The sequence below is a fragment of the Cetorhinus maximus genome, chromosome 9 (genome assembly GCF_964194155.1).
Source record: "Cetorhinus maximus chromosome 9, sCetMax3.hap1.1, whole genome shotgun sequence".
Lineage (NCBI taxonomy): Eukaryota > Metazoa > Chordata > Chondrichthyes > Lamniformes > Cetorhinidae > Cetorhinus > Cetorhinus maximus.
In genome coordinates this window covers 1,969,952-1,997,643 of record NC_135887.1, presented here as the reverse complement: position 1 = coordinate 1,997,643, position 27,692 = coordinate 1,969,952, and the positions used below count along the sequence as shown (strand labels likewise).

Here is a 27,692-nt window from a genome sequence, read left to right as displayed (position 1 = left end):
ATGGAGGCGGCGGGCGGGAGGGGGGCGGCCGGCGGGAGGGGGGCGCACCGCATCCTGCAGGAGGAAGGCGACAGCCCGACAGCCGATACCTTCAGGAAGATGCCCTCGTCCGGCTCCCTCAACACCCTCCGCATGTCCCTGAGGAAGAGGCTGCCCCTCGGCCGGGTGGACTTCAACATCGACCGCACTCCGACCTGGGAGAGCCTGGAGCCGGGCAAGAAGCCCAGCGCTTTGCGAAGCCTGGGCCGGTCCGCGAGGAACACCTGGGGCAGCGTCTCGCAGGTAAAAGCGCTTTAAACACCCGCCCCGCCCCGTCCCTCACAGGACAGGACAGGACAAAGTGAGGAGCGTTCGTCCGCTTGGTTTACACTCAAAGCGGCGATAAGGTCACTTAAAAACTTTATGGGGGCCCGAATGTGTTTTGGTGGAATTTGAGTAAAAGCAATTGGAAAGCCCCCATGGTATCGCTCGTTGTTCAGCGCCTTATCGAGAGAGATTTAAACATATATATTATATATATATATATATATAAGGTCATGGGTGTTTGTGAATGGACTGTAGTCTAACTGTTCCATAAACATGCGTGGCTGCTTCAACCGCAATGAGCTGATGTGGCTACTGGCTGCATCCAATGTGGACTTTCCCCCCTGTTTTGCAGATGGTTAAGGCATTGGTTTTACTGGGTCTTCTCCCGTGTCCTAGTCAGTATTTATCCCTCAACCGACATCACTAAAACCGATTATCCGGTCGTTACTTTCTCACTGTTTGTGGGGCCTCTGGAAACTCGGGGCCGTCCGAAGTCCTGCCCGTGTCCTAACCAGCGCCGAGTTCTGTCCGCCCAGCGCCCATGTGCCTGTCGGTCTGTGTTAAGCGACTCCTCAATTTTAAAATGCGTGTCTTTGTTTTGTTCTCAAATCCCGTCATGGCTTCGCCCCTCGTCTCTGCAGCTCCCTCAGCCCCACAAGCCTCAGATATCTCCGCGCTGCTAATTCTGGCCTCTTGGCCCTCCTCGAGTTTAACCACTCCACTACTGGTGCCTGTATCTTCAGCTGGCAAGGTCCCTAAATCCCTAAGCTTTGCCTCTCTACCTCTCCTCCCTCCTTTTTAGATGATCCAGAAAACCTACCTCTTTGACTACGCTTTTGGCCATTTGCCCTAATATCTCTGTGGTTTGGTGCCAGATTTGTTGTGGGAACTTGTCTGGTGTGAATCGCTTGCTAGATTTTTTTACATTGCAACAACCACTACACTTCAAAAGCACTTTATTGTCTCTGAAGAGCTTTGATGCCATTTTAAGGACCTGGGATGGACTAATGAAACCTCAGTGAACCCCAAACCACTTTAGCTGACAGGAGAGTGGTTGTATATTGGTTCCGTTGCAGTCATAGAATTTATTTTTAGCTTGTTTGTGAGCACACATTTGGTTTTAAATTGACATGAGACATGAAGTGATGGGGTGGGGGTGGAAAGTGTGCATAAGAATTGCTATCAGGTATACCAGGGCTGGGAATTTTTAGGTTTATGAAAGAATGAATCTGCTGCCAAAATAGGAGATGGATTTAGCAACGCAAACGATGGGAGCTGTCTCCTGCTCATTTCTTTTAAATCTGAATTAAGGAGAGTCACTATGAAATTTAACCATTCTAAGGGTGGGAGAGCTGGTTTGGAAAGTGCTGGGACTCTGAATTCAGAAGATGTACATTGTACAGTTTACTGAATGGATTTTCACCAGCTGGATGCTGATGGTTTGCTTGTTGGAGTCAGGGGTGAATCAGTGGAGGGTAATTTGGAGGAAAATTCTGCAGGTTTTTAGCTGTTTCAAGTGTTCTGTTAGGAGCAGCTGAGTTTAAGCAACAGGCTGAGCGTTGGTGCCTTCTGAAGCCAATATACATGGTGGCACAGAGCATGATCCAGAGATTAGGAGAACGGAGTTGATCTTTCCTTGCTTATTAGTGTCATTTCCACATGGTTTTTAATTTGCCTGAATATGCAAATTAATTATCTCCCCACAATTCAGGTTTTTTTTTATAGATAACCTTTTCTGCCATGTTTATCATCCTGGTATTTTAAGGTTGTTGGGATATGATTCTGCAGATAGGTCAGTCGGTTTAACCATGGTCATAGGAAAACTTTTAGAAATGATAATCTGGGGGGGGTGGGGGGGGAAACTACAATTGTGGATTAATGCAGGAATGCCAGCACAGATTGGTTAAAGGCAATTGTATTTAACTAACTTAATAGTTTTTTTTGTGTGTGATGAAATGTTTTTTTTATTTTTGAGTCTATCTCTAGATGAAACAGAGAGGCCAAGGCTAGGTTTCTGGGAGGGATTTATTAATTGGATTTCCTGGCTGTGACATCTGACTTTAGAGACTTGAGCCTCTGGTAGGATTGCTAGGGTAACGGAAGCTAATTGGGAAATCGGATTTCAGCCTAGGGTGTCAGAACAGACACAGGGGCTCTGGGTAAAGCTGTATGTAAGAGTCAGTTGAAAGCACTGAAACTTAAAAATCTGTGTAAAGCATCTAAGCTTGCTGAAGAGCAGAACCGACCATACCCTGTAATAGAGTGTTATTGAGTGGTTGGGTGAAGGAGACTCTGGAAAGCTCTATAAGGACTGCCATGCGCTGATTGAAATAGGTTCCACAGAAGTGTAAAAACAAAAAACTACTGCGGATGCTGGAAATCCAAAACAAAAACAGAATTACCGGAAAAACTCAGCAGGTCTGGCAGCATCGGCGGAGAAGAAAAGAGTTGACATTGAGTCCTCATGACCCTTCAACAGAACTGAGTAATATTAGGAGAGGGGTGAAATATAAGCTGGTTTAAGGGGGGGGAGAAAAGTTGTGGGGGGGTGGTTGTAGGGACAAGCAAGCAGTGATAGGAGCAGATAATCAAAAGATGTCACAGACAAAGGAACAAAGAGGTGTTGAAGGTGGTGATATTATCTAAGCGAATGTGCTAATTAAGAATGGATGGCAGGACACTCAAGGTACAGCTCTAGTGGGGGTGGGGTGGAAAGACTGACAGGGCATTAAAGGTATAGATTTAAAAATAATGGAAATAGGTGGGAAAAAAATCTATATAAATTATTGGAAAAAACAAAAGGGAGGGAGAAGAAACGGAAAGGGGGTGGGGATGGAGGAGGGAGTTCAAAATCTAAAGTTGTTGAATTCGATATTCAGTCCTGAAGGCTGTAAAGTGCCTAGTCGGAAGATGAGGTGATATTCCTCCAATTTGCGTTGGGCTTCACTGGAACAATGCAGCAAGCCAAGGACAGACATGTGGGCAAGAGAGCAGGGTGGAGTGTTAAAATGGCACGCGACAGGGAGGTTTGGGTCTTTCTTGCGGACAGACTGCAGGTGTTCTGCAAAGCGGTCGCCCAGTTTACGTTTGGTCTCTCCAATGTAGAGGAGACCGCATTGGGAGCAACGAATGCAGTAGACTAAGTTAGGGGAAATGCAAGTGAAATGCTGCTTCACTTGAAAGGAGTGTTTGGGCCCTTGGACGGTGAGGAGAGAGGAAGTGAAGGGGCAGGTGTTGCATCTTTTGCGTGGGCATGGGGAGGTGCCATAGGTGGGGGTTGAGGAGTAGGGCGTGATGGAGGAGTGGACCAGGGTGTCCCGGAGGGAACGATCCCTACGGAATGCCAGGGGGGGTGAAGGGAAGATGTGTTTGGTGGTGGCATCATGCTGGAGTTGGCGGAAATGGCGGAGGATGATCCTTTGAATGCGGAGGCTGGTGGGGTGATAAGTGAGGACAAGGGGGACCCTATCATGTTTCTGGGAGGGAGGAGAAGGCGTAAGGGCGGATGACATAAGTGTGCCTTGTTGATGATAATCGTGCCCACGGATATTGGATCAAATAAAGCGAATGTTGGAGGCTACTTGATGATTAGATCCTGCTTGATGAAGAGTGGTTGAAGTCTACCAGAGGAGGATAGAGTCCTGAGAAATATTGAGACTGCAAGTTGTGTCACATGTTAAGAGTGCTGCCTGAGAAGTCTGAGATTTACTTTGGTTGTATTAGCTATTTAAAGTGTACAATTTGCTTATTAGCTCATGTTTAGTTCTGTTAATTTTTGGTTTGACTGATTGACCTCACAGTCACTTGTGGAATTGACACATTTCATTGCTTAAGGACAGGCCAACACCTAAAGACTATGGCATGTCCAGACTGCCTGCCTCCATGTTTCATACTGGACAAAAGGGACAATCAAAGCTCAATGGCCACTATCTATTTCCCATTGTACCATGTCCTCCTTCTTCCTTAACCGAGGTTTTCCACTCACGGTAGTTGACAGGGCCCTCAACCGTGTCCGGCCCATCTCCCGCGCATCCGCCCTCACGCCTTCTCCTCCCTCCCAGAAACATGATAGGGTCCCCCTTGTCCTCACTTATCACCCCACCAGCCTCCGCATTCAAAGGATCATTCTCCGCCATTTCCGCCAACTCCAGCATGATGCCACCACCAAACACATCTTCCCTTCACACCCCCACCCCGGCGGCATTCCGCAGGGATCGTTCCCTCTGGGACACCCTGGTCCACTCCTCCATCAGCCCCTACACCTCAAACCCCTCCCACGGCACCTTCCCATGCAACCGTAGAAGGTGCAACACCTGCCCCTTTACTACCCCTCTCCTCTCCGTCCAAGAGCCCAAACACTCCTTTCAAGTGAAGCAGCATTTCACTTGCACTTCCCTCAATTTAGTCTACTGCATTCGCTGCTCCCAATGCGGTTTCCTCTACATTGGAGAGACCAAACGCAGACTGGGTGACCGCTTTGCGGAACACCTTCGGTCTGTCAGCAAGCATGACCCAGACCTCCCTGTCGCTTGCCATTTCAACACTCCACCCTGCTCTCATGCCCACATGTCCGTCCTTGGCTTGCTGCATTGTTCCAGTGAAGCTCAACGCAAACTGGAGGAACAGCACCTCATCTTCCGACTAGGCACTTTACAGCCTTCCGGGCTGAATATTGAGTTCAGCAGTTTTAGATCATGAACTCTCTCCTCCATCCCCACCCCCTTTCTGATTTTCCCCCCCCCTTTTTTTTCCCCAATAATTTATATAGATTTTTCTTTTCCCACCTATTTCCATTATTTTTAAGTGTATTTCCATCTATTGTTTTATCTCTACCTTTTAGCCTTTTTTGATTCCTTCCCCCCACCCCACCCCCACTAGGGCTATCTGTACCTTGCTTGTCCTGCTTTCTACCCTTAATTAGCACATTCCTTTAGATAATATCACCACCTTCAACACCTCTTTGTCCTTTTGTCTGTGACATCTTTTGGTTATCTCCACCTATCACTGGCCCTCTATCCAGCTCTACCTGTCCCACCACCCCCCCTTAAACCAGCTTATATTTCACCCCTCTTCTATTTTTACTTAGTTCTGTTGAAGGGTCATTCGGACTCGAAACGTTAACTGTGTTCCTCTCCGCAGATGCTGCCAGACCTGCTGAGTTTTTCCAGGTATTTTTGTTCTTGTTTCCCATTGTACCATGATGGCCTCTCCCATCCAAACTAGCTTAGGTGGACCTCAGAAGTATTAACCCAACAGTCATGTGATTAAAACTAGGTTAAGGAGCACTGCACTTTAGGAAGGATATGAAGACTTTAGAGAATATGCAGAGAAAATTTATAAGAATGTTTCCAGGGATGAAACATTTTGTATTTTGGACAGATTGGAGAGGCTGGGGTCTTCTCTTGGAGAAGAGAAGTTTGAAAGGAGACTTGATAGAGGTGCTCAGGATGATAAAGAATCTAGACAGAGCAGATAGAGAAACTTTCCATTGGCCAAAGGATTGAGAACCAGAAGACGCAGGTTTGAAGTGATTGGCAAAAGAAGCAGAGGCAACATAAGGAAAAACGTTGTTACACAGTCAGTGGTTAAGTTCTGATATGAGAGTGTGACAGAGGCAGGTTCAACTTGGCTTTCAAGAATAAGCACCCAATGGGGAAACACTACGGGAAAAGAGCAGGGGAGTGGGACTAGCTGAAATGGTCTTGCAGAGAGCTGGCATGAACTCGACAGGCTGAATGGCCTCCTTCTGTTCTGTAACCATAGTGGGATTCTATATTGCCACCTGGGGTACATTGTTCCAATGTGGCTTATGCAGTCGAGAGAAGAGATGAATGGATGTGGAAGGAGGCTCGAAGAGAAAAAGTTGCCTGATTAAAATTTCAAATACTTGAAGCTGTCAATAATGCATGTAAAGTTAACTACAGTGTAGCACAGGTCAAATAACTTTCTCAATGAAACCTGTGACTGATAATGTAGCCAGGATAAATTCATTGTGACTTGCTAACACAGGTCCTGTCATTTCCCTTGGTGTCCACAATTAATCAATGATGTCAGTTAGATTTCAGTCAAGTCTATCAGTGGATGTGTGAGGTTTTCACGATGGATTGTGTGTGGGAAGAAAATACCCAGCTGTACAGTTTGGTCATCCAAATTTATTTGGACAGATCATTGAGTTGTTGTGTGTGACACTGAGGTGAAATACTGATTCTTACAAATCCCACCAGCAGTAATTTTGAGGTGATTAAGAGTATCAACAGAGGATGAGCCATGACACGTGACAGCCTATTGGCTTGGAGGCAGTTATAGAATCTGTACCCTTTTACTAAATCTACCGAGTGACATCACTGCTCATCCTGTCTGGTGTCTTGTGGAGAGGTTGGAGAAAGGTCAAAGAGAGAAGATTCCACTGCTGTTCAGAAAATACATTGGCATTCGACACTAATTATGGTGATTTTAATTTTTCCCCCCTGTAGAAACTCCAGAAGAGGAGACAAAGCCGCAGTGAGTGCCTGGTTGCCACTCCTTCAAAGCCTCAAACTCCTCGGAGATGCAGGAGTGGTTCAGCGACAAAGAAAGGCACTCCACCAAGAACCCCTCGCAGCAGGGAGGGAAGGACCCGAAGCACCCCCTCCGGTGTGAATCACTCTCCCAGGTGGAGGGAAGGTGGTCACCTCTTTGGCAAGGACGGGCTTCCTCTAAGAAGATCGGTCAGGTCTGCTGCATTCAAGAGTCCCTATGCCTCACCCGCAGGGATTAGTGGGAGAAGGTACAGAAACTGAGTAACTTCATAGCTGTTTGGCCAAGGCCCATTGTGTAAAGGGCTAAGAAAGGGCGGGGTGGTGGAAACGTAGAAGATGAAATCATTCAAACATCGGTGCTCTGGTTATGGTACAATTGGGTTTTCAAGGCCAATTGGAGGAAGAATTATATTGGTTTTTAAGTTCATGTTACAGGATTCATAGATAATGTAGCTTGATGGATCTAAAGGAATTGGATGCCTGTCAAGCTTAGTTTTGTGTGGGATAAATTTATTATGGGAAGAATTTTCTCCCCGTCCGGGGGATTGGGCAGGCGGGCGGGTGCGCAGCCGATCATCGCCATTTTGCGTGGGTGGGCCAATTAAGGCCCACCTAGCGTAACGCGCACCCGGAAGTACTGAGCACTCCCTGTGCAGGCAGGGAGAGTAGGCTGAGTAGGGGCCTGCACTCTTTTGCGCATGTGCAGGAAAGAGCACGTAAATCTCCCTGAGGCAAAGAGCTGCCTCAGGGAGATTAGTTTGATTTTTAAAAATTTTAATAAGGACAAAAAAAAATTTAAGACATGTCCCCTCATGTGACAGTGAGTGTCACATGAGCTGGAACATGTCAATGAATTTTATGAAAAAAATTTATTAAACTTTAAAATCCTTCATGAAACCTCATCCTGCCCATGGATGAGGTTTCATGATAAATGCGAAGGCTGCCTGGGCTCTTCGCCTGCCCGACAACCTTAAGGTTGGACGGGCAGCTCAGTTAAGTACTTTAATTGATATTTAAATGGTCTTAATAGGCCTTTGACAGTTCGGCTGGCACACAGCCGACTCCGGTGTGCGCCCGCCGAGCTGAATATCTGAATGACGCGCAGTGACATCGGGACGCACGTCCATCATCACCGTGCGACTGTGAGCTGGGCCCACCCCTGCTTGACAGCCTGAAGATTCTGGCCTATGTGCTTGTCATGCAGGTGAATAAGCCAACTGAGGTTGGGACTGCTCAGCATTTAATCTTTTGCGGTGATGCTGGGGTAAATCAACTTTGAATTAAGGTCACTTCATGCAGCCTAGAGGAATGTGCATTCTACATTAGTCAAGGAGCCAAACGTGTGTGCACACAGGCTATATGAAATTGTGGAGTTGTAAGATTTGGGTTGGAATATCTCTCTTATCCTTGCTGCTTATCCTTGTTCACTTTAGTGTTCTTGATTATCTGGGTGAATCTTCATGGGAGTTGGGCTGCCAGTAATGTTTTCTATCAAGCTGTCTAGCTTAACAGCTACAACAGCGGTTCCATGTTGTGAAGATCTGTATTAGCCAATGAAAGCTTTACCCATGTGACTTCAGCTGCTAGCCCCGGCCCCTCCCCCACCAACCATGGGGCCACCAAATGGAGAGGTGAGCATGACACGAGGTTCAGTAATCCCATCAGCAGCTCTGCTGTGGTCTCTGCTAATGGGGATGCTTGAGGTAAGTGCAGATGATTTTAGTTCTCGGCCCTGGGACTAACGAGCAATGATCAAGAGAACTTTTGGCTGGATTTCTTGGAGTCTGCAGGTGGCCAGCAGGTAAGAGTTGTACACTGATGTGCAGGGATGCTGTGAGCAAACAGGTCACCTGTAACCCCTGCTGGTCATGTTGACAGCAGCACTTTACTCATTAGTCCTAGAAAAGATTGGGGTGAATGGATGCAGAGAGAATGAACATTTCAAAATCAGTGTAACTTGGGGAGTGTTAAGGACAGGAGAAGAGAGATAAACTGAAACCCCCAATTCTCTTCTCTTTCGTCTGTAATCAGTCTGGTTTAGTTTTGAAAAGGTAGATGTGTGTGTTCATAAACCCCTGTTAGGTATGGTCGATTTTAAAGTACCAGCCCAAACTTTCATGGGTTTAAGGGGATTATTTATTCACACATGCACCTGGAAGATCTAAAATGCTATGTCAGTCACACCGCACACACTCCAGAAAGATACAATTAAAGAACACACTGCACTCCTACAAGTATTAAACCAAAAGAGGGGAGGCGGTGGTGTAGTGGTATTGTCACTGGGCTAGTAATCCAGAGAGCCAGGGTAATGGCCCAGGGACCTGGGTTCCAATCCTGCCATGGCAGATGGTGGAATTTGAATTCAACAAAAAAAAAAGCTGGAATTAAAAGCCTAATGATGAAACCATTGTCAATTGTTGTAAAAACCCATCTGGTTCACTGATGTTCTTTAGAGAAGGAAATCTGCTGTCCTTACTTGTCCTACATGTGCCTCCAGAGCCACAGCAAAGTGGTTGACTCTTAAATGCCCTCTGAGCAAGGGCAATAAGGGATGGGCAATGAATGCTGGCCTAACCAGTGACACCCACATCCCATGAATGAATAAAAAAAAGAATAATTAACAGTTCATGAGTCTTTGCCAGTCCAGTGAAGAAGGAAGATTTTTCCCTTCTTGAATTGTAGTTCCAAGATGCTCAGGTAGCTGGAGTTGGATATCAGGATTACCGCAGGATTCCTTTGATGGGAAAAATGTCCCTGAAGTCAGACACATGTAGCTGTTGTCTTAGGAGGTCCAATTTCTTTACAGGTGAACTCACAACTTTGGAATCAGGCTGGGAGGCTTTTTAATAAGACTTTTAAGCCTCTTTGTTCTTAAAAGGCAAAGGCAGCACAGCCTTTCTCTGCTGCTCTTGGCTTGTTGGTGTTTTTCAGAAGACTGCCTACAAGCCTCTTTTGAGTTTTGGGATAAAAGGATTTCAGTATCTGTGAACCAGTTTCAGTCACATGGACATTAGCCATTGATATACCATAGAAGGTAGATGGTGGTCTTTCACACTTAACTTGTGGATAACCAGTCTCGTCAAGTTTCCTTTATTACATTGTAATCCTGGAGATATAGTCTAGGAGTTCATTGACTCTGTTTTGGAGTAAGCTTCAAACAATGGCAGGCATGAATTCCGCGAAGGAGTGCTGCCTAGGCATGTCCATTCAAGGGTGAGATCCTTACCTAGCATGATTCAATTCAGAACTTTCTGGAAGTTTGATAATCTGTGCTGAAGTTGCAAAGGTCACCTGACCCCCCTCCCCTTGCCAGCAGCCATCTTAACAGTTCATCAGTGCCCATTTTTAAATAAATAAAGACTTTTCTAGAAGTCCATGATAACAGTCCATGTTTAAAGTGATGAATATGATGTGCCTTTTACTGGATATGACAGGACTCTTGTCTATCTGTTAGTGAATGCTAAGAATTTTACTAGTTCTGTCACTGCAGCTAATTTCCAATCACAGGTCCATGATAGTGCTTGTCCTTCAGGAATGCTTCAGGTGGTATTGAAAACCACTCTGTCCTAATTGGACAATTAGAAGATTAATGTTAGAATGTCCCAGTGTCACCTAGCAAAATAAAATTAATCTAACAAAAATACCAGGAGGGAATGAGGAGATATCGCACCCTGTTTCCTTGTAAAAATGGCTTGTACAGACTATAATCACAAAATGTCTAAATCTCCTAAAGTAAGCAATTAGAAAATGCTATCGGCAGAGAAAGCTCTTCCAGGCAATTCTTTTCTCTATCCACATTCCTACTGCGAGATTCAGGTCAATGGGCTGAATCCCAGGAGATTTATAGCAGGAATTCTCCACCCTGCATTGAAATGTTTCTGAAGGTTGTTGCAGTTAATCTGAGGAGCGGGAGATGTTGTCAACAGGGGAAGTGACTCTTCCTAAAGTATTCAATCTGTTGGGTGTCTATGAATTAATCCCATACTGCTATCTTTTTTCCTTAAGTACATGGTGATCAAAGAAGATATATAAAAATATTCTATTTTTGCTCCATGTACATCTGGATAAGGTCTTCACCCTGAGTATTCACTGTGTTTGTTAACAGGCAGTTTGCCCGAGATCTGGAATCTGTGTCATTTGGAATTAGACAGCTAAAGCGCCTGTCCCAGGTATTTGACGAAGCCATCACCAAGGAAGAAAGGTATTGCTCAGTTAATGTAAATATTTCTCTTCATTCCACACTGGGAACCAGTTCACTACATTAGCGTCTAATAGCTCGGGATTTGTGTGTATTAAACGAATCCACTCGGCAGACATCTTATTGCCTAAACCCTGGAAAGTTATCAATCCATCCACTGTACTGTCCCACCACAAACAGGGAGGTGAAACAATATAGTGTTTAACTTCGAGAATTTCAATTGTCCTTTTCTTTAGAAATGATTTAAAAGGTGTTCACTCCTGAACTGTTGATGCGGGAGCTAAGTGCCAATGATAAATCAATGGAAGGCGATTTGATTAAAACCGCTAAGTGTGGTAGGTGGCCGAGTTGTACTATTAATGATAGAGTTTGATCTACAGACACTTCTTGAATGGAAACATTAAGTTTATTTACAACATACTCAGCAGCAATTATACATGTACTTTCAACTCCAACTCTACACTGACTGCAGAGGTAGCCTACGCTACTCTCCTATTGGTTACTACAGATCACGTGATCGCCCTTAAGTATTCTTAAAGGTACATTACACAAAATAAAACCATAATTACTACATTCCACCCCTTTTAACTCGGCTAGATATATTATATTTACAAGTATATATTTTTCAAGACAACATCATATTTACACTGGGTAAGGAATTTACAAGTTCAGTCTTTCAGGTGGTTTCCTGGTACGTGTGGAATGTCGCAGCTCCACAACTTCAGATTCCTTGTCAGGAAAGCGAGTATCCCTTTTTTGCTGTGGTGAGCATTCTTAATACGTAACCTATTGGCTGTTTCGTGCCATCGCCCATCCGGTGAGAGAGCACTGCTCCCACTCCGTAGGGAGATGCATCACATGTCAGCACCAATTCTTTTCTCTGGTCCTAATGCACTAATAGATTGGACGGGTGCAACAACTGTTTCACCTTTATGAAAGCTTCTTTCTGGGGCATCTCCCAAGGCTGATGTTGGTTCTTTTTGAGTAGAGAATGCAGGGGGGTGGTCAGCACTGTGGACAAATTGGGTAAGAACTGCCCATAATAGTTGATCGTTCCTAGGAATGATTTAAGCTCTGATGTGTTCTTTGGTCCAGGTGACTCTCTTATGGCTCTCACTTTCTCCACAGCCCTGTAAATCCCCTGGTGACCCAAAAAGATTACCTCGCTCGCTTGGAACTTGTACTTTTCTTTCTTTTCTAGCACAGGCTTTAATCTCGGCCTTCTTCTTGACTTCATTGTTGGCCAGGCTTCTCTCAGATGTAAGCTCAACTTGTCTGAGCTCAGTGGCTGAGTCTCCCAAAATTTCATTATCCGTCTGTTTCCTGGGAAATTCTGTGACTTTTGCTTCCAAAGCCTCTTTCGCTTCATTTAGTTGGTTCTTCAGCTCTTCCGTCTCTTTTGTATTTGTTTGCTGCATCCTGGAAAATTGAGCATTGTTGTGTCTTCTTTGCCAATTCATTCTTCAGTTTGTTCAGAGAAGTGCTGAATTCTTTCTGTTTCTCTTCATGCTTTTCCAGAGGTACAAATATTGACCTGGGGGAATCTTGTAGAGTGTGAAGGTCTTTCAACAGGTTTTCTTTTTCCCTGTGAAGGTTTCTCACCTCGTCTCAAACTCTGTCATCAAGCAGGGTCTCTTCCAGTTTCTTCTGTTCTTCCAGGTTTTGGCCTAAGACAGCCTGCATTTCTTCAGGCTGTTGAGCCCTTACACACTCCTTTTTCAAAACATGAACACTTCCAGCTTCCTTTTGGAATCCTAGTGGCCAATAAGGGCTGATTTCCCTTAGCCAATTTCGCCCCAGAAGGCTTGGTCCCCTGCCTCTCAATGCCAACACAGGTAGATTTGTTAATGGACAGTTACTCAGCTTATGCCTTTTACTTGAATGCCTTCACCTGTATACGTCTTTAGCTTGGCGGTTGTTTCTGCTAAACTTAATTGATGTTCACCATTATTCAAATATCTGAAGGTATGTTCCCCAGTTATTGTAGTGAAAGCTCCCGTGTCCACTTCCATTCTAACAGGTTTGCCATTTACTTTCACTGTGACCAATATTGGTTCTGTCTTTCCAACTTCCAGATTAAACAACAAGTAAATATCTGAATTTGTTGTTTCAGGCTCTTCTACATTGTAGATTTCATCGGGCTTCTTCTTTTATTTACAAGCCTGCTTGAACCTTGCCCTGCCTCATCATATGTCCATTTCTGAGGCAATAGTAGCATTCAATATTTTTTAAACTGCCAATCGTTAAAAGACTGGTTTAAATAGACGTGTAAACATTCTTCAATTTCACTGCTAAGTTATTTTTCTTTATTCTTCAGCTGTTTCCTGCTTCTTGGCAGAGCCTTGCTTTCTTGCGCTACTTTCAGCTGAGGTTTCCTGCCCGATGTGGAGGAGGGCGTCATTTTGTGCATCCTGGATTGTTTTTGAATCTCTTATTGCACTTTCCGTGGCCAGCGCTATCTCTAGCACTGCCTTGAAATCCAGATTCACTTCAGACAATAATCCTTTCTGAATAGTGTCGTCTTTCACACCACTCACTAAATGGTATCTGAGCACATCATTCAGAGTCGTACCAAACTCTCAATGTTCCGTTAGCTGCTTCAAATTTGCCAGGTAGCATGCAATAGTCTCACCCGGGGCTCTATTTTGCAAATTAAATCTGAACCTTTGCAACATGACTGAGGTGACCCTTCATGAGGTCCACCAGTTCGTGGAAATTCTTCTATTCTGGGGCACTGGGTGCCATCAAACTTTGAATCAGACTAGGTTTTGCTCCCACAAGTACTCAAGAAGATCGCTCGCCTCTTCTCTTCCCCAGTAATCTCATTCACTTGAAGAAAAGAACGTGAGGCGTTCTATGTATTGAGACCAATTGTCAGTGGTAGGTTCAAAAGGATCAGTTCTGTCAAATTGTCACATTTGGAGAGAGGATAACTTCTTCAGTTCTAACGCAGCTTGCTACTTACTGGGTGAGGTATAGTGCTGATTTCTTTCCAACTTGATTTCTTCTGTTCAATCCTGTTTTATCACATCCTCATTGCCAGTTTGTTGTAGGGTGACCGAGTTGCGCTATTAATAATAGATTTGATCTACAGACACTTCTTGGTGGAAACACTGTTTATTCACAATATACTCAGCAGCAACTATACGTGTGCTTTCAACTCCAACTCTTAACTCTACACTGACTGCTGAGGAGGCCTGCGCTACTCTCCTATTGGTTACTATAGATCATGTGATCTTGTGGTATTCTTAAAGGCACATTACACGCTAAATAAAACCATAATTACTAGAATTATTTTATTGTGCAACACTTTTTGAAATTGAGGCAGAGAATTCGGCTGAAGTTGTGGGGGAGTTTGAAAGTGTACACTGGACATGGTCCAGAAGCCACTTCCTGTCATGTCAGATGTTTATATTGAAAAGGCCGCTGAAAAACAAGATTTCTCCCATTTTTTTTTCCTCTCCTGCCTGGGTCTTGTCCTCTTTGTGATCAAGCTTTTGACTAGAGGGTGTAACTGTTCTATTGGGTTTCAGAGCCAAAAAATATCTCTGCAGCTTAGCTCCATTCTTTTTGAGGTTTGCATTTTTCGGTCCACTGAGTATAATCCCTTTCCTGGACAGCTGCTGTTGTAAATCAAATTTCAAGACTTCAAGAGGCTATAACCTAAGGGCCTCAAAACTTTGTTAACTCTAATACCTACAGTGTGCTTCCAATAGTGGGAGGACATTTTCTCTTCCAATGGGTTTGGTTTTCACCTTTCAGCAACTCCCATTGTCATTTTATTTCTGATGAATAAACTGATCCCAAAGGCCAGAAAGTGCCCATATTTAAATTGTAGAGATGAGTGCAAATTATCCAACTTGCATATCTGATACGGCAGTTGTGTTGTCAACTTTTCCTTACAATCTATAGCATGGCCACTGCGTCCATAATCTATGAACAGAAGCAGAAGATTGAGCCCTCCTGCCCAAGGTCACACTCCAAACCAAATTTAAATCCATCTTTACTTGACTCAATAAACCTTCTTTTGTGATGGACTTTGAGTCTGGGAGAAGGGAATGAAATTTTTTTTTTTGTATTTGTTAATTGGGCCACTATAACGTGTAATGTGATACATTTATAAAGCAATGTCTGTCTTGGCATCCCCTGCCGATTCAGTGGGTAGATGCACTGACTGATGTAATGAATCTCCGAGAACCCTGCTCTGTACTGAGTTAGTGGACCTCGAGCAGGGTGACTGAGAAGGGAAGATGGGGATGGAGCAGCAAGCGTGTGGTGTGTGCGGGTTCAGTGTGTGTGTGTTTTTGTTCTGTGTGATGGATTTGAACTATCATCGCAATGGGACATTTCCAGCACGAGTGTCTGGAAAAAGCTTTCTTTTCACCATTGAGTGCAATAGGAGATGGACAAGGAGATTGCCCCATAACCAAAACAACTGCTTCACTCAATTTCCAATTTTTTTCGAAGCATGGAAATGGAATTGAATTGAGCAGAATCCATTCTGTAATGGCCTTCAGCAACAATTTTTCTTCAATCTCAAAGTTACAAGTCAATTGTACAATTAAATTGTTCTGGCATAGGTTTGAGGTTCAGTGTCATTATGAAGCATTTTAAAGGTTAGAAGAATTGAGTTTATAATATACCAAGTCTTATTCTCGATTGTCCTTAACACATGTCCTGTGTAACTCTGCATTTTAATGATTTAGCATGGGCCTTGGAATGAAGGAGCTTTTTTGACCCATCATGCTTGTACCAACTCTTTGGAAGAGCTGAAAAGAAACAAAAGGAAGACTTGCATTTATGTAGCGCTTTTCATGACCATCAAGCGTCTCAAAGTGCTTTACAGCAGTAAATGAATTACTTTTGAAGTATAGTCGTGATTGTAATATAGGAAACGCAGCTACCAATTTGCACACAGTAAACTCCCCCAAGTAGCAGTGTGATAATGATCGATTAATCTGTTTTTGTGTTGTTGATTAAGGAATTAAGATTGGCCAGGATACCAGGGATAACTCCCCTGCTCTTCTTCAAAATAGTATCACGGGATTCTTAACATTCAGGCATGTGTGCCCTGGGCTTAATGTCTCACCTGAATAAGCCACTTCTGACAGTGCAGCATTCCCTCAGTACTGCACTGGAGTGTCAGCCTTGATTTTTGTACTTGTGTCCTGGAGAGGGATTTAAACCCAGAACCTTAGGCAGAGTTTTACGGTCCTGCCAAAATCAATGGACTTTTGGACGGCTCGCCACATGTTATGGCACCGCCCTCGTCGTGACGGGGCTGTAAAATCCCACCTGTTGCCTCTCAGAGGTGAGAGTGCTGCCAACTGACGTCATTTAATCCTGTTTACTCCCCATAGCCCTGCAAGTTTTTCCTTTTCAAATATATGTCCAATTCTGTTTTAACCGTTGCTATGGAATTTGATTTATGGCAGCGTATTCCAAATAATGCATCAAAAATAATCTCATCAGTCCTCTTGTGCTTTTGCAAATGCCTTGCTTCCTTTTATACATTTCTCCCCTTTACTACCCTGTGGTTGTATATAGAACAATTGCAGAACAATGGAATTAACAAAGCCAGATTAACCCTGGTTCAAATCCTAATCAGCTCGACAGTGGTTCCTTTTAGCAGTTGTGATTGGCTTCAGTGTTCCCTCTATAGAGATGGGTAAGCACTTTTGTTTGCTCCTCATAGCCATCCATAACTTCCTACTAGAAGGGTAGTCAAAAAATGAGATTCTGGTACTATTTTAAGCATAAAAATAGATTGATATTTGAATAATTGATATTTTACAATTAAATGTTTGATATGGAAATCCTGTCCTCCTACGCCCCTGATTCTAACCTGGGTCAGTTGACATTTTGCTTGCTTGGGCGTGAAGAACGGCCACTTGAACTACTGGAGGACAAGGACCATCTGTGCAACAGTAATTCCTTTCTCCGTGAATCATGAAAGAAAGAGAATAATGTTGAAATTTTTTTTTAAATAATATATCATTTCCAATTACCACCATTATAGATAAAAATTCACTGTGATGTTGGTGCTTTCATTTATCTAACTTGGAGTAGGATTTTCTATCTTATTGCATGTCAGCCATGGCTCAGTTGGTAGCACTTTTGCCTCTGAGTCCAAAGTTTGTGGGTTCAAGCCCCATGCCAGAGGCTTGACCACAAAAATCTAGGCCCCTAGTCCAATACAGTGCAGACAGAGTGCTGCACTGGCAGATTTGTCACCTTTCGGCTGAGAGGCGACACCAAAGTCCAGTCTGCTCTCTAAGGTGGACATATAAGATTCCATGACACTACTTTGAAACTCTTTCGACTTATCAACAGTCACAGATTGCAACTCTTTCGAGTACAATCACAGTTCTTGGCTTTCCGGGAGTGGGACATGAACCCACAGCCCTCTGATTCAAAGGCGAGGGTGCTATGAACTGAGCCACAGCTGACACCTACTTTGAAGAAGCACAAGGGAGTTAATCCCGGTGTCCTGATCGATATTTACCCTTCAACTAACAGATTATCTGGGGTTATTATCACATTGCTGTTTGTGGGAGCTCATTATGTGCAGGTTCGCTGCCACGTTTCCTACGTTACAACAGAGGCTACACTTTGAAAAGTGCTTTGGGACCCTCTGAGATAGTGAAAGGTGATATATAAATGCAAGTCTTTCTTTAATATCCAATACACATGTTCAAGGAAATATTGAAAACGTTTATTCTTTTCATTATGAAGTGACTATTTCTAAAAGTATGAGTCAGTTCTGAAAGTCCCTACAAGGGGCCCCATGCTCTGGCTGGGCACAGCTTAAAACGGAAGCTGAATTTCCTGTCTCTTAACTGCAGTGATTTAATAAAACGAGAGCGCTCTCAATGGGCTTTTTGTTCTGCGAGCAAAATCTTTTTGCATTAAATTCAAATAGAAGAATTTATTTGTAGGAATTTGATTTCTTTTTGTTTATCATTTTGCATATATTGGAAGTTCCAATGGATGGAGGGAAAAATTACTACTTTAGCCGCTTCAGAGTCATGTGACCTTATAACCTTCTCGCCATTTCTCATTGTCTGATGTCCATCATCTTTTTTCTAATTATATGATTGCCCTAATCGAGTGTGTACTTTGAACAGAGACATTTTGTACTTCCACAGCATGTTTTCTTTCCATGGGGGTTTGGGGGGGCTGGGGGTGGGGGGGATTGTAAAAGCATACCAGAGCAGCATTCTGCAGAGAGATTACGGCCAATGACAGGGGATGGGAGGACTCAACACTAACCAAGGATGTAACTGATTTAAATAAAGTAAATAATCCTCTTTTTTTTAAACAAAAAAAGTGTAAAATTATTTTTGATTCAGATTTATGTTAATTTTCTGTCCTGCCAGATTTTCCCATCCTTTGTTTTCCTCACTCTGTCTTCCCTTACCCTGAGTCGCCAATTGTGTTGTCCCTCCAATACATTGTGGAAATAATGAGTGTAGATGCAGTCTGGGCAATCGCCTCCTGTCTTTTCGAGTAGCTTTAGGTGCCACCTTATAAATAATTGGTTTCCCTACCTGTTCATTTTAAATTGCCACATTGGCTGAAGCTTCATATTCATAAATCTGGCGCAAGTACAACGTAGAAACTTGTATGCAGAGCAGTGACTTAGGAAGTGCTTTCAGAGGGCAGTGGGCACTGAAGCGGTAGTGGAAATGAATGAACGAGCAAATGGGCGGGTGGGAAACGGGGCTGATCGGTGAAGAATGCTTCGGCGTTGGATGGGCTGGAGCAGGTTACTGTGAGGCAAGAATGAGGCCTAGCAGGCCAGGAACTGAGGGTGGGCCTGAAACTTTAACCTTGGACCTCAACTCTGGTTCTGACTCCAGCAGAAGTTAGACGCTATACGGCTATGGTAAAAGATTTTTCCAAGTTACTTGGATTTTTACACGCTAGATAATGTTTTACCTGTGCCAGTGACAGGCTTCCATTTTTTTTTTAAGTGGTAGTTTTTAAGCTTTGCTTTGCTGAAATTTTAAAGCAAATATTGATTGGGTTCAAGTTTTCTGCTTGCCAAATTAGTGGATTTTTGTTACATCTTTAGCTATTGAGTTGTGATTTGTTGAAAATAACACTTAAGAGAACCAAAGTATGAAGCGGAGCTCTGTTATAATGGCACATCATCAACAACAATTTGCATTTCTAAAGCATCTTTTAGTGTCGTAAAGCATTCCAAGGCAATTCACAGAAGTGGTCAATTCACAGACAAAATTTGACACCAAGCCACATAAAGGAGATATTAAGATAAGTGACCAAAAGCATGGTTCAAGAGGCCGATTTTAAGGAGTATCTCAAAGGAAGAGAGATGGAGAAGAATTTTAGGGAGGGAATTCCATTGCATGGAGCCCAAACAGCTGAACACTACCAATGGTGGGATAAAGGAAATCAGGAATGCACAAGCGGCCAGCATTGGAAGGCTGCTTGAGAGCAAAGTTCTCGAAGGGTCCTAGTGCTGGAATAGCTTATTTAGATGGGGAGGAGCGAGGCCGTGGAGGGATTTGAACACGGGGATAATAATTTTATATTCTGTTGAGGAGTCATACGGACTCGAAACGTTAAATGTGTTCCTCTCCGCAGATGCTGTCAGACCTGCTGAGTTTTTCCAGGTATTTTTATTTTTGTTTTTGTTTTATATTTTGAGGTGTTTTTGGGCCAGGGACCAGTCTAGGTCGGCGCGCCCAAGCTTTGTGGGTGAATGGGTCTTTGTATGCATTAGGATGTAGACAGCAGAATTCCGGATGAACTCGAGTTTGCAGAGGGTGGAGAGCATTAGAATAGTCAGATCTGGAGAGAACAAGGGTCTGAGTAACAGGTGGACATTGTCAGTGTACACAGAATTTGGAATTGTGTTATGGATGATGAAAATGTAGATGAGAAATAAGAGGTGACCAAGGATAGGTCTTTGGGGAAACTCCAGACATAATGGTTTGGGAGCAAGAAGAGAAGCCATTGCAGGAGATTCTCTGGCTACAATCGTAGTAGAATGGTGTGGTTCACTGTGTCAAAGATTGAAGACAGGCCACGATTACTGAATCTAGTTTTTAATTCCAGATTTTCTTTCCTTAATTGAATTGACTTTAAATTCCACCAGCTGCTGTGGTGGGATTTGACCCTGCGTTCTCTGAACACTTGTCCAGGCCTCTGGAATACTAGTCCAGTGATATTACCACCACAACAACATCTCCCCTGTAGTGACCGTGTATTCAAAACCTTTGGAGAAGAAAGGGTCAGTGGTTTTCAAATTTACATGTGCAGGCGTTCACGAGTGCAGTGGTGACAGTAGATTGAAACTGGGGGCCACAGGGGAGAACAGTACCAAACGGTGCTCTAGTGGAAGGAAAGAACTTCCATTAGTGTAGATACTTTTATGATGACATCGTGACGTATTTTACTGGTTATGTAGTAAAGGGAAATATGGCAGCCAGCTAGCACATAGCAAAGCCCCACAAACCATTATAATAGAAACGATCAGGTAATCTGTTAGTTGAGGGACACATCGTGGCTTAAGAACAGAAGATCTCATTGGCTCTTTGTAAAGCAGGATGGACCTTTTGTGCCCACTCGAGGACAGACAGGACCTCCGTTTGGGAACTCCTCTAAAAGACCATGCCTCCAATGGCCCTACTTCTGTGCCAGACTGGGTTACATGCTGAAGTCTTTGGAGTGTTTGAACCTATGACATTCTTGTTAAAATATAATCTAAATTTCCAGCAGATCTCTCTTGGCGCTGCTCATGGTCTCTCAGAAAAAACATTCATGTATTATATACAGAAAAAGCTTCTATTTAGGCCACAAGTTGTACTATTAGATTTTTGTGTGCCAAAATAGTGATTAGAACCTCACTGAAATATACACCTCATAATACATACAATATGATCCAATGTAATGTTTAAAGCAACAATTAATTTTACTGAATGAAATGAAAAAGGAATAACAGGAAAAATTAAAGTTGAAAGTCACTGCACACTGAGAATATAATTTGGCGTCGCATGCATGTGGAGATTAGGCTGTTTAGCATTATCAGCACAAGACAGCATTGAGCAAAGCAGCAAGAGGGACATTTGTGACGAATGGAAATGAGCACACATTGAGACAGTTTGTGATCAACAGAGGGAAAAAGAAATGGTGGCGGAGCTCAATTGAAGAGATTCAGTTTTAAATTTAACTAGGCTGTTGACGCAGGGGTAGGCCTCAGCAGAAATATTTCTGGGGTTTTATAATCAATACATATAGGGTGATTCTGCGAGTGGAGGGATGCATCGTTTTCAGTTTGCTTTCAGCTGGGAAGCTTGTAGTGGGTGGGGTATTCAGCAGGGCAGCTGAAATTTGGAGGGTTTGTTCTATCTCTTTTTTATTGGCAGAACTTCCTCTTGACTTGGAGTTGAAATTTCCATATATGGTTATATGGATAAGGTCCTTCCTGTTTTCTTCCTTTGACTTGAAGCTTGGCGACCTATTTCCTGTATGTGATTTGTTAATGTTTGGCTTGAATTTCACATTCAAAAATCAAGAAATATGCAAGTTAAATGAACAATTTATTTTTGTTGCATAATGAAAGCATTCCAAAAATTGGAGATTTCAAACTCTCTCAATTGGATTAGAGGATGCTGCTGTTGTATAGCGATGGTGTTATTAACTTTAAAACAGTAAAATTGCTATTTCCCATATCTGGAAATAAGTAATATTAGAAGCAAATCTCTACCGGCTACTTACAGGCCCTCGCAGTCTGCTGCAGGCTAAATGCAGACACACAAAGCATTATCTCAAAATTAAAGCACATTCCTGGAATACTGGGAGGCATTTCCTCCTGGGATTGGGTCGAACCATTATGAAACATTCAACTGCCATCTGTTAAAGGAGGGGTGGGGTTAACTAACCGTCAACTTGTTTCTGGTCCTGTCTACTGGATCTAACTGTCTGTAGTATTTTCAGCATTTCAGCTATTGAAAAAGAAACATCTTTCTATCTTTTCATTCTAAATGCTAACCGAGAAATCATCATCAAATGACTATTGTTGGAATTCCTGTATTGGAACCTCATCTCTCCTTGTTCGTACTGCAAGTGGCAGAAAGCCACAGAAATTTTAAAATTGTTCCAGATTTGTTTTTTTCTGAGTCCCCCAATTTGAGTTCTCTTTTTGGTCAATTATAATCTACAACAGGAAATGGATTATTAATCCCCTCCCATAGGAACAATTCTGTTATCTTTGAATGTTTTTGAGTTCCTGCTAACCCTTGACCTTTTTTTAGGCTTCCCTTCTATGGGTACAATTCTGCTTGAGCATTAAGACAGAGCACCTTGTTTCTCACTTAATTTCTTGTTCTACATCAATTGATCTTAAACCTTAAACCCAATTACAGGTAGTCTAATAAAGGCACCTTTGTGTTATACTCGTATAGTGGGAATTGACAATTGGGAAGGTTGCCATGCTGTTATTGTATCCAGTAATTCCTAAATATTATTACTGTAAGTGATCCCAATAAACATGTTTACGTTTACACATATATAGCACCGTTTATGTTAACATATTTCAGTGCATCACAGTGATTTTTTTTTCATGTGTAGTAGGTTACACAGGCACACATTAAAAGAACTGAAGTAGTGAGCTATCCCTTAACAAGTTTGTGATGGTCAGAGATAAACATCTTTGGAAGGATTCAAAGGAATGATATGAAGTTAAACCTGGGAGACAGTTGATTGGAGATGCCTGTGCTGGCTAGAAAAGGCAAGGCCAGGGCTGTTTCCATAAGCAGACAATATATTCCATGAACCATAACTTTCTTCACTGTTATACTTGCCACGTGTTGGGTTTGCAGGCTAAGGTTTAACAATTCACCCTCTAGCCAGAGTATATCATTCACTGAAGAAGATGTGAGATGTCCGCCATGTCCTCCTGTCTATCCCATTAGATGGATAAACCGTACCAGCTGTGAAAGTTGTGTAGAATGTACAGTAGAGAAAAAGACCATTCAGTGCAACAGATGTATGGAGGTGTTTATGCTCCGCACATGCCCCCCACCCCCAGCACCCCCTCCTTTATTCACCTCCCTTGTGGTAGCAAGTTCCACCTTCTAACTACTCTAGATGAAGAGGTTCCTTCCACGTTCTTTACTGAATTCATTGCTGACTATCTTCTAATGATATAATCATCAATCCTAATTTTGGACTTGCCTGTAAGTGGAAACAGCTCTACGTTAACCCTTTCATTATCTTACAGACCTTTTATCTGGTCACCTCCCCAGCATGCTCTTTCCTGAAGAAAGGAAGCCCTAGCCTGTTCAGTCTTTCTCGATTGGTATAACCTCTCCGTCCCAGAATCGGGTAAACCTACCTGATCATCTAGTTCAGGAGCAATTGTTCTTCTTCAATGCTTCCCATTCTTTCCTGACATCCCAGCCCATCTGCAGTCTTTTTGATTGGTTTGATCTATACGGCTGACATGGTGAAATTCCATCAGGTTTGTGAGCTGAAGTAGAGAAGTATATATTAAGAAAAGCTTTTTGACTGTTTAATGCAATTGCCACTTTCCATGAAAGATAATGGGGGCTGTTCCATTCGCAGTGTCAGAAATAAACTCCTGCATGTAACTGCTGCCTGAGGAGGGGTGAAGAGCTGTACTGGCTCTGAAGTGAGCACCTAAATCCCACTCTCTCCATTTAGTGGAAACTTCATATTCAGTTTTTTTTTTAAGAAGTGAATTCTGTATGCATGCTGCTAATCCATTTATCAATCTTTTATTCATCATCAGTGACATGACTCTTTCTCTGATTGATGACTGAAGAGAATACAAGTGAGGTAAAGTTTGCATGTTGCAAGCCAGTGTGTATTATTTAAAAGGATATTGACTGTGAGTGGCTGGATGGTCTCTACAAGACACCGGACACTCATTGTGCAGTGGGGATATTGAATAGGGTTGCAGTATGAAACTTTATATACCAAAGCACCATTGATATTAAATAATTCATTACGCTTTCCTTTTTGAATCCATCTTTAATCCTAAAAACACATGACCATTTGAAGCTAATTCTTGCTGTACCACCAATGATTCAGTATCCCACTTGTAATATGTAATGTTGAAGCAGTTTTTCTTTTAACATGTTTGATTTTTAATCCTTTTTAACAATTGCAGCCATCTTGGAATGCTCACTGTTCTAACCAGAAGGTGTGTGCAAGAAGACGCACCCTGTTCCCTGCTGCCTAATTTGGTTACCTTTCAATGCCTTTTAATAAAATGGGAGCATCTCAGACGCTGTGATTCTTGCTCAGCTATGTCAGTGGATCTGTCTTTGTTTACATTTGTGAATGTCTGCATATTATGTGGTTCTCCCAGACCACCACCTTGTTTTAAAAAAAAAACACACATTTTTTGGCTTCAATGTACCTTATCCTTTCAGACCCAAGCATTAACAGTTTATTAAGCTGCCTTACAACATATGCATGTCTGCCTTAAAATGCTCACCACATTTACTAATACTTGTTACCCGAGTCACAAGATATACTGCTGATGACACATTGCACCAACGCTTCAACTTTATCATCTTTAGTGCTGCAAAGTGCTTAAATTCCATCCCCAAGTAATCTATTTCTTCGCTTGTTCCTTTCCAGAGAGCAGGCGATTGAAAACTACCATCGTGTCATGTCAGAAAACATACGTCTGTCTAAGATTCAGGCTCAAAAATTGTTGACGACTTCCGTTAGAAGGAAAGCAAAAAGGCTTTGCTCTACTGTGAGCAGCTGGGCAGATGAAGCTTTGGCAAGCATTGCAGAGCGGGAAAAGGACTGAAACCGAGTGAAGATTGTCTTTGATTTGCTTTTACTTGGCAATCTGCACAAAGGTTTTCCAAAAGAAGAATATTCTTTTCTGTCTCACTGGTTTTATTCGCTTGTGTATTTTTTTTTTCTATAACTCTAAGCATGAATACATTTTACAGTATTACATGGACAGCTACGCTAATTTCCTACATGACTATCTTATAATGATGGTCCCTAGTTTTGGCCTCACCTGCAAGTATATTGAATTTTAGTGCAGGATAAGGCAGTTATGCTCAAACTACTTGAGTAAAGCTGGTTTGTGTTCTCCTCAATTATTATATGTGAGGTTAAAATATCACTTGCCTCTTGTTAGGGATTCTGCCCAGCTGAATCAAAACTATTCATTCCATCCAGGGTCAGAAGTTTAGAGAAGATGCTGCTGGTAGTGACTGGTGAGGGACAGTAATATACACAGTGGATTATAGACTTGTTGCCTCTGTCCAAGCAGCAATTAGTGCAGGGGGAAGATGCGTTCTACAGATCCCATTGCCCCTTTTCTGAAATTCATTTCCAAATACAATATTGCAAAATATTGTTTCTCAGCTGATTAAACTATTTTAAAAATCAGATCTAGAAAACCCCTCTGCATGAAAGCTAGTGTAAATTTGGCTTGCGAGCATTGAGTTATAAAAGGCTACTTGTGATCAGTACACTCTAGAAACTGATCACTATATGAACGGGGAAAAAAAATGTCTTTGGCATAAACATACTCTGAATTTTTTTTAACTAATTATACAGCACAATTTCAAATAGGATCATTAAAATTGCAGACACAAGAATTCATTTGAGTGTATTAAGGAATTACCAGACTGCCATCTAAGTGTTGGTAATGAACAGGGTTGCCAACCCTCCAGGATGGGCCTGGAGTCTCCAGGAATTGAAGATCTATCTCTAGGACACAGTTCTGTGCAACCCTGGAGAAAAATCATCAGGACATTAATGGTTTTTTTTTTTGTCCAGTCCTTTGAGCTTTTCTCTATACCAGATATTAAAATATTGAAAATGGGAGAAAAGGGCTGTTTGGCTGACAGTCAAGCATCATCTAATTGGGTAATGAGTCTTTTTGCTTTCCAATTGGCCTAGGAAGGCCGTGTGTCTCTAGGATGGATGAGTTGGCCAACTAATGGCTGGGGGGGGGGGGGGGCAAGTCATGTGATGAAACCTCGGGAATACATTTAATCGCAGTTGGAAGCCTAGGAAAGAATGTTTAGAATTTTATTTTTTTAAGACAAGTCTCCATTGACCAAAAAATATGGATCAAATTCCTTTAACCAAATATAAATGCCACATTTTATATTTTAGCATGCTGCTAAAGTGGGCACAAGTGATATTTTTACCTATTAAGATGCAGCATGTAGCTTGGCAGGGTGGAGGGGATTAGTAGGTAGATAGGTATTGTGCTAAAATGAGTCATTGAATTTAAAGTCCATAATCGGCTGTGATTCTTGTAATACTCCGATTCTGCACAGTGACATTTTTTGGTTCAAAGCTTATTTTTGTAGCTAATGCTCAATTTCAATATAATATAATCAGTGTGTGCAAAAATTAACTGGAACAGTGGGCATTTCTTTGGTTCCAATATACAGACTTCTTAAAGGACCAGCATTGTTTTTCTTTTAGAAAAAAAAAGATTAGAATTTTTTTTGAGGTTTGGGTAGAGAGGGATTGAATGTCATTTACTGCCATGTGACTTATAATGGATTGAGGGAACTTTGGGCTAATGGAATGAAAATTCAACATCTGAAAGCTCCTATCTTTGGACCTCTGCATGTTTCATGTATATTTTCATTTGCTCACTCACTGGATTTTATTTTTGTTGGTGTACTTTGCGTTTTAGTACCAGGTAAGGCACTTAAACTCAAAGTACTTGATTGACGCTGTGTTCTCATTTATTGTACCTGTTAATTCATATGAAGGAATTTAATATGTATTTTCTAATTAACATGAGCTATTCAATGTTATGGTTCTTTTGATGGCTAGACTGTTAATACAAGTTATGTTCAGCCATGTATTTCAAGGGCTCTGACAGAATCTTAGTTTAGCTTTTAACTTACACACACAATTTCTGTCTTCTGTGATAGTGTATCTTGCAGGAAATTTGAACCATTTTTAAATTTGTAATGAGTATTAGAATCTTTTCACAGAATAAAGTGCAAGATAATCTGTCTTTGATATTTGAAAAAATATCAACTTTGAGCTTCATCGATGTTAAAAGAACTTCAGATATGTATTTTTCTATTGATGTTATAATTCCTTATTATTCCATGAGATTTCGGAATATTGGTTATTTTAGGGATCACAAATGGCCTTGACTATTATACGCAGAACTTGCTGTTCCATGATGACTAATAGGGATAGATTTATGAGGCTCAGCTCCCAACATGAAAATTCACAACCAAGTAATGATCTGAAAGTACATTATGAATCAAGAAATAGATTGTAATGTGAAGATGAGGTTAATGGACCTCATTTCAATGTAGCAGTGTTTCTGTGCAAGATACCATATCCTGTCTCGATACATTAGATATTAGTGTATTCGCTTTGAAAGCAATGTTTATTTTAAAAAGTATTGTACCTTTTCAAAATATTTTATCATTGATCATGGCATTTGATTAAATATTCACATTACTCAAATTGTTTAATTACAGATAATGTAGCTTTTTTTGGAAAATCCATAGCTGATCTCATGACAGAACTTTCTTGCTGTTATAATTGATTGGAATGCAAACACAAATACCCAAGGAAATGATTAAATATTTGCGCAGGGATCAAATTTGCTTTCTTTATAATATTTTAATAAACAATAGGTGGTTTGTTTAAATGTT

At 42.1% G+C, this 27,692-nt stretch overlaps 1 protein-coding gene across 1 annotated transcript; it reads left to right on the top strand.

Annotated features, from left to right (window-relative positions):
- pimreg (PICALM interacting mitotic regulator) lies at positions 1-27,692 on the top strand. Its single transcript, XM_078547911.1, has 4 exons — positions 1-282; positions 6,780-7,072; positions 10,930-11,025; positions 24,661-27,692. The coding sequence occupies exons 1-4, from the start codon at positions 1-3 to the stop codon at positions 24,836-24,838; spliced, it is 849 nt and encodes a 282-aa protein (XP_078404037.1). The 3' UTR covers positions 24,839-27,692.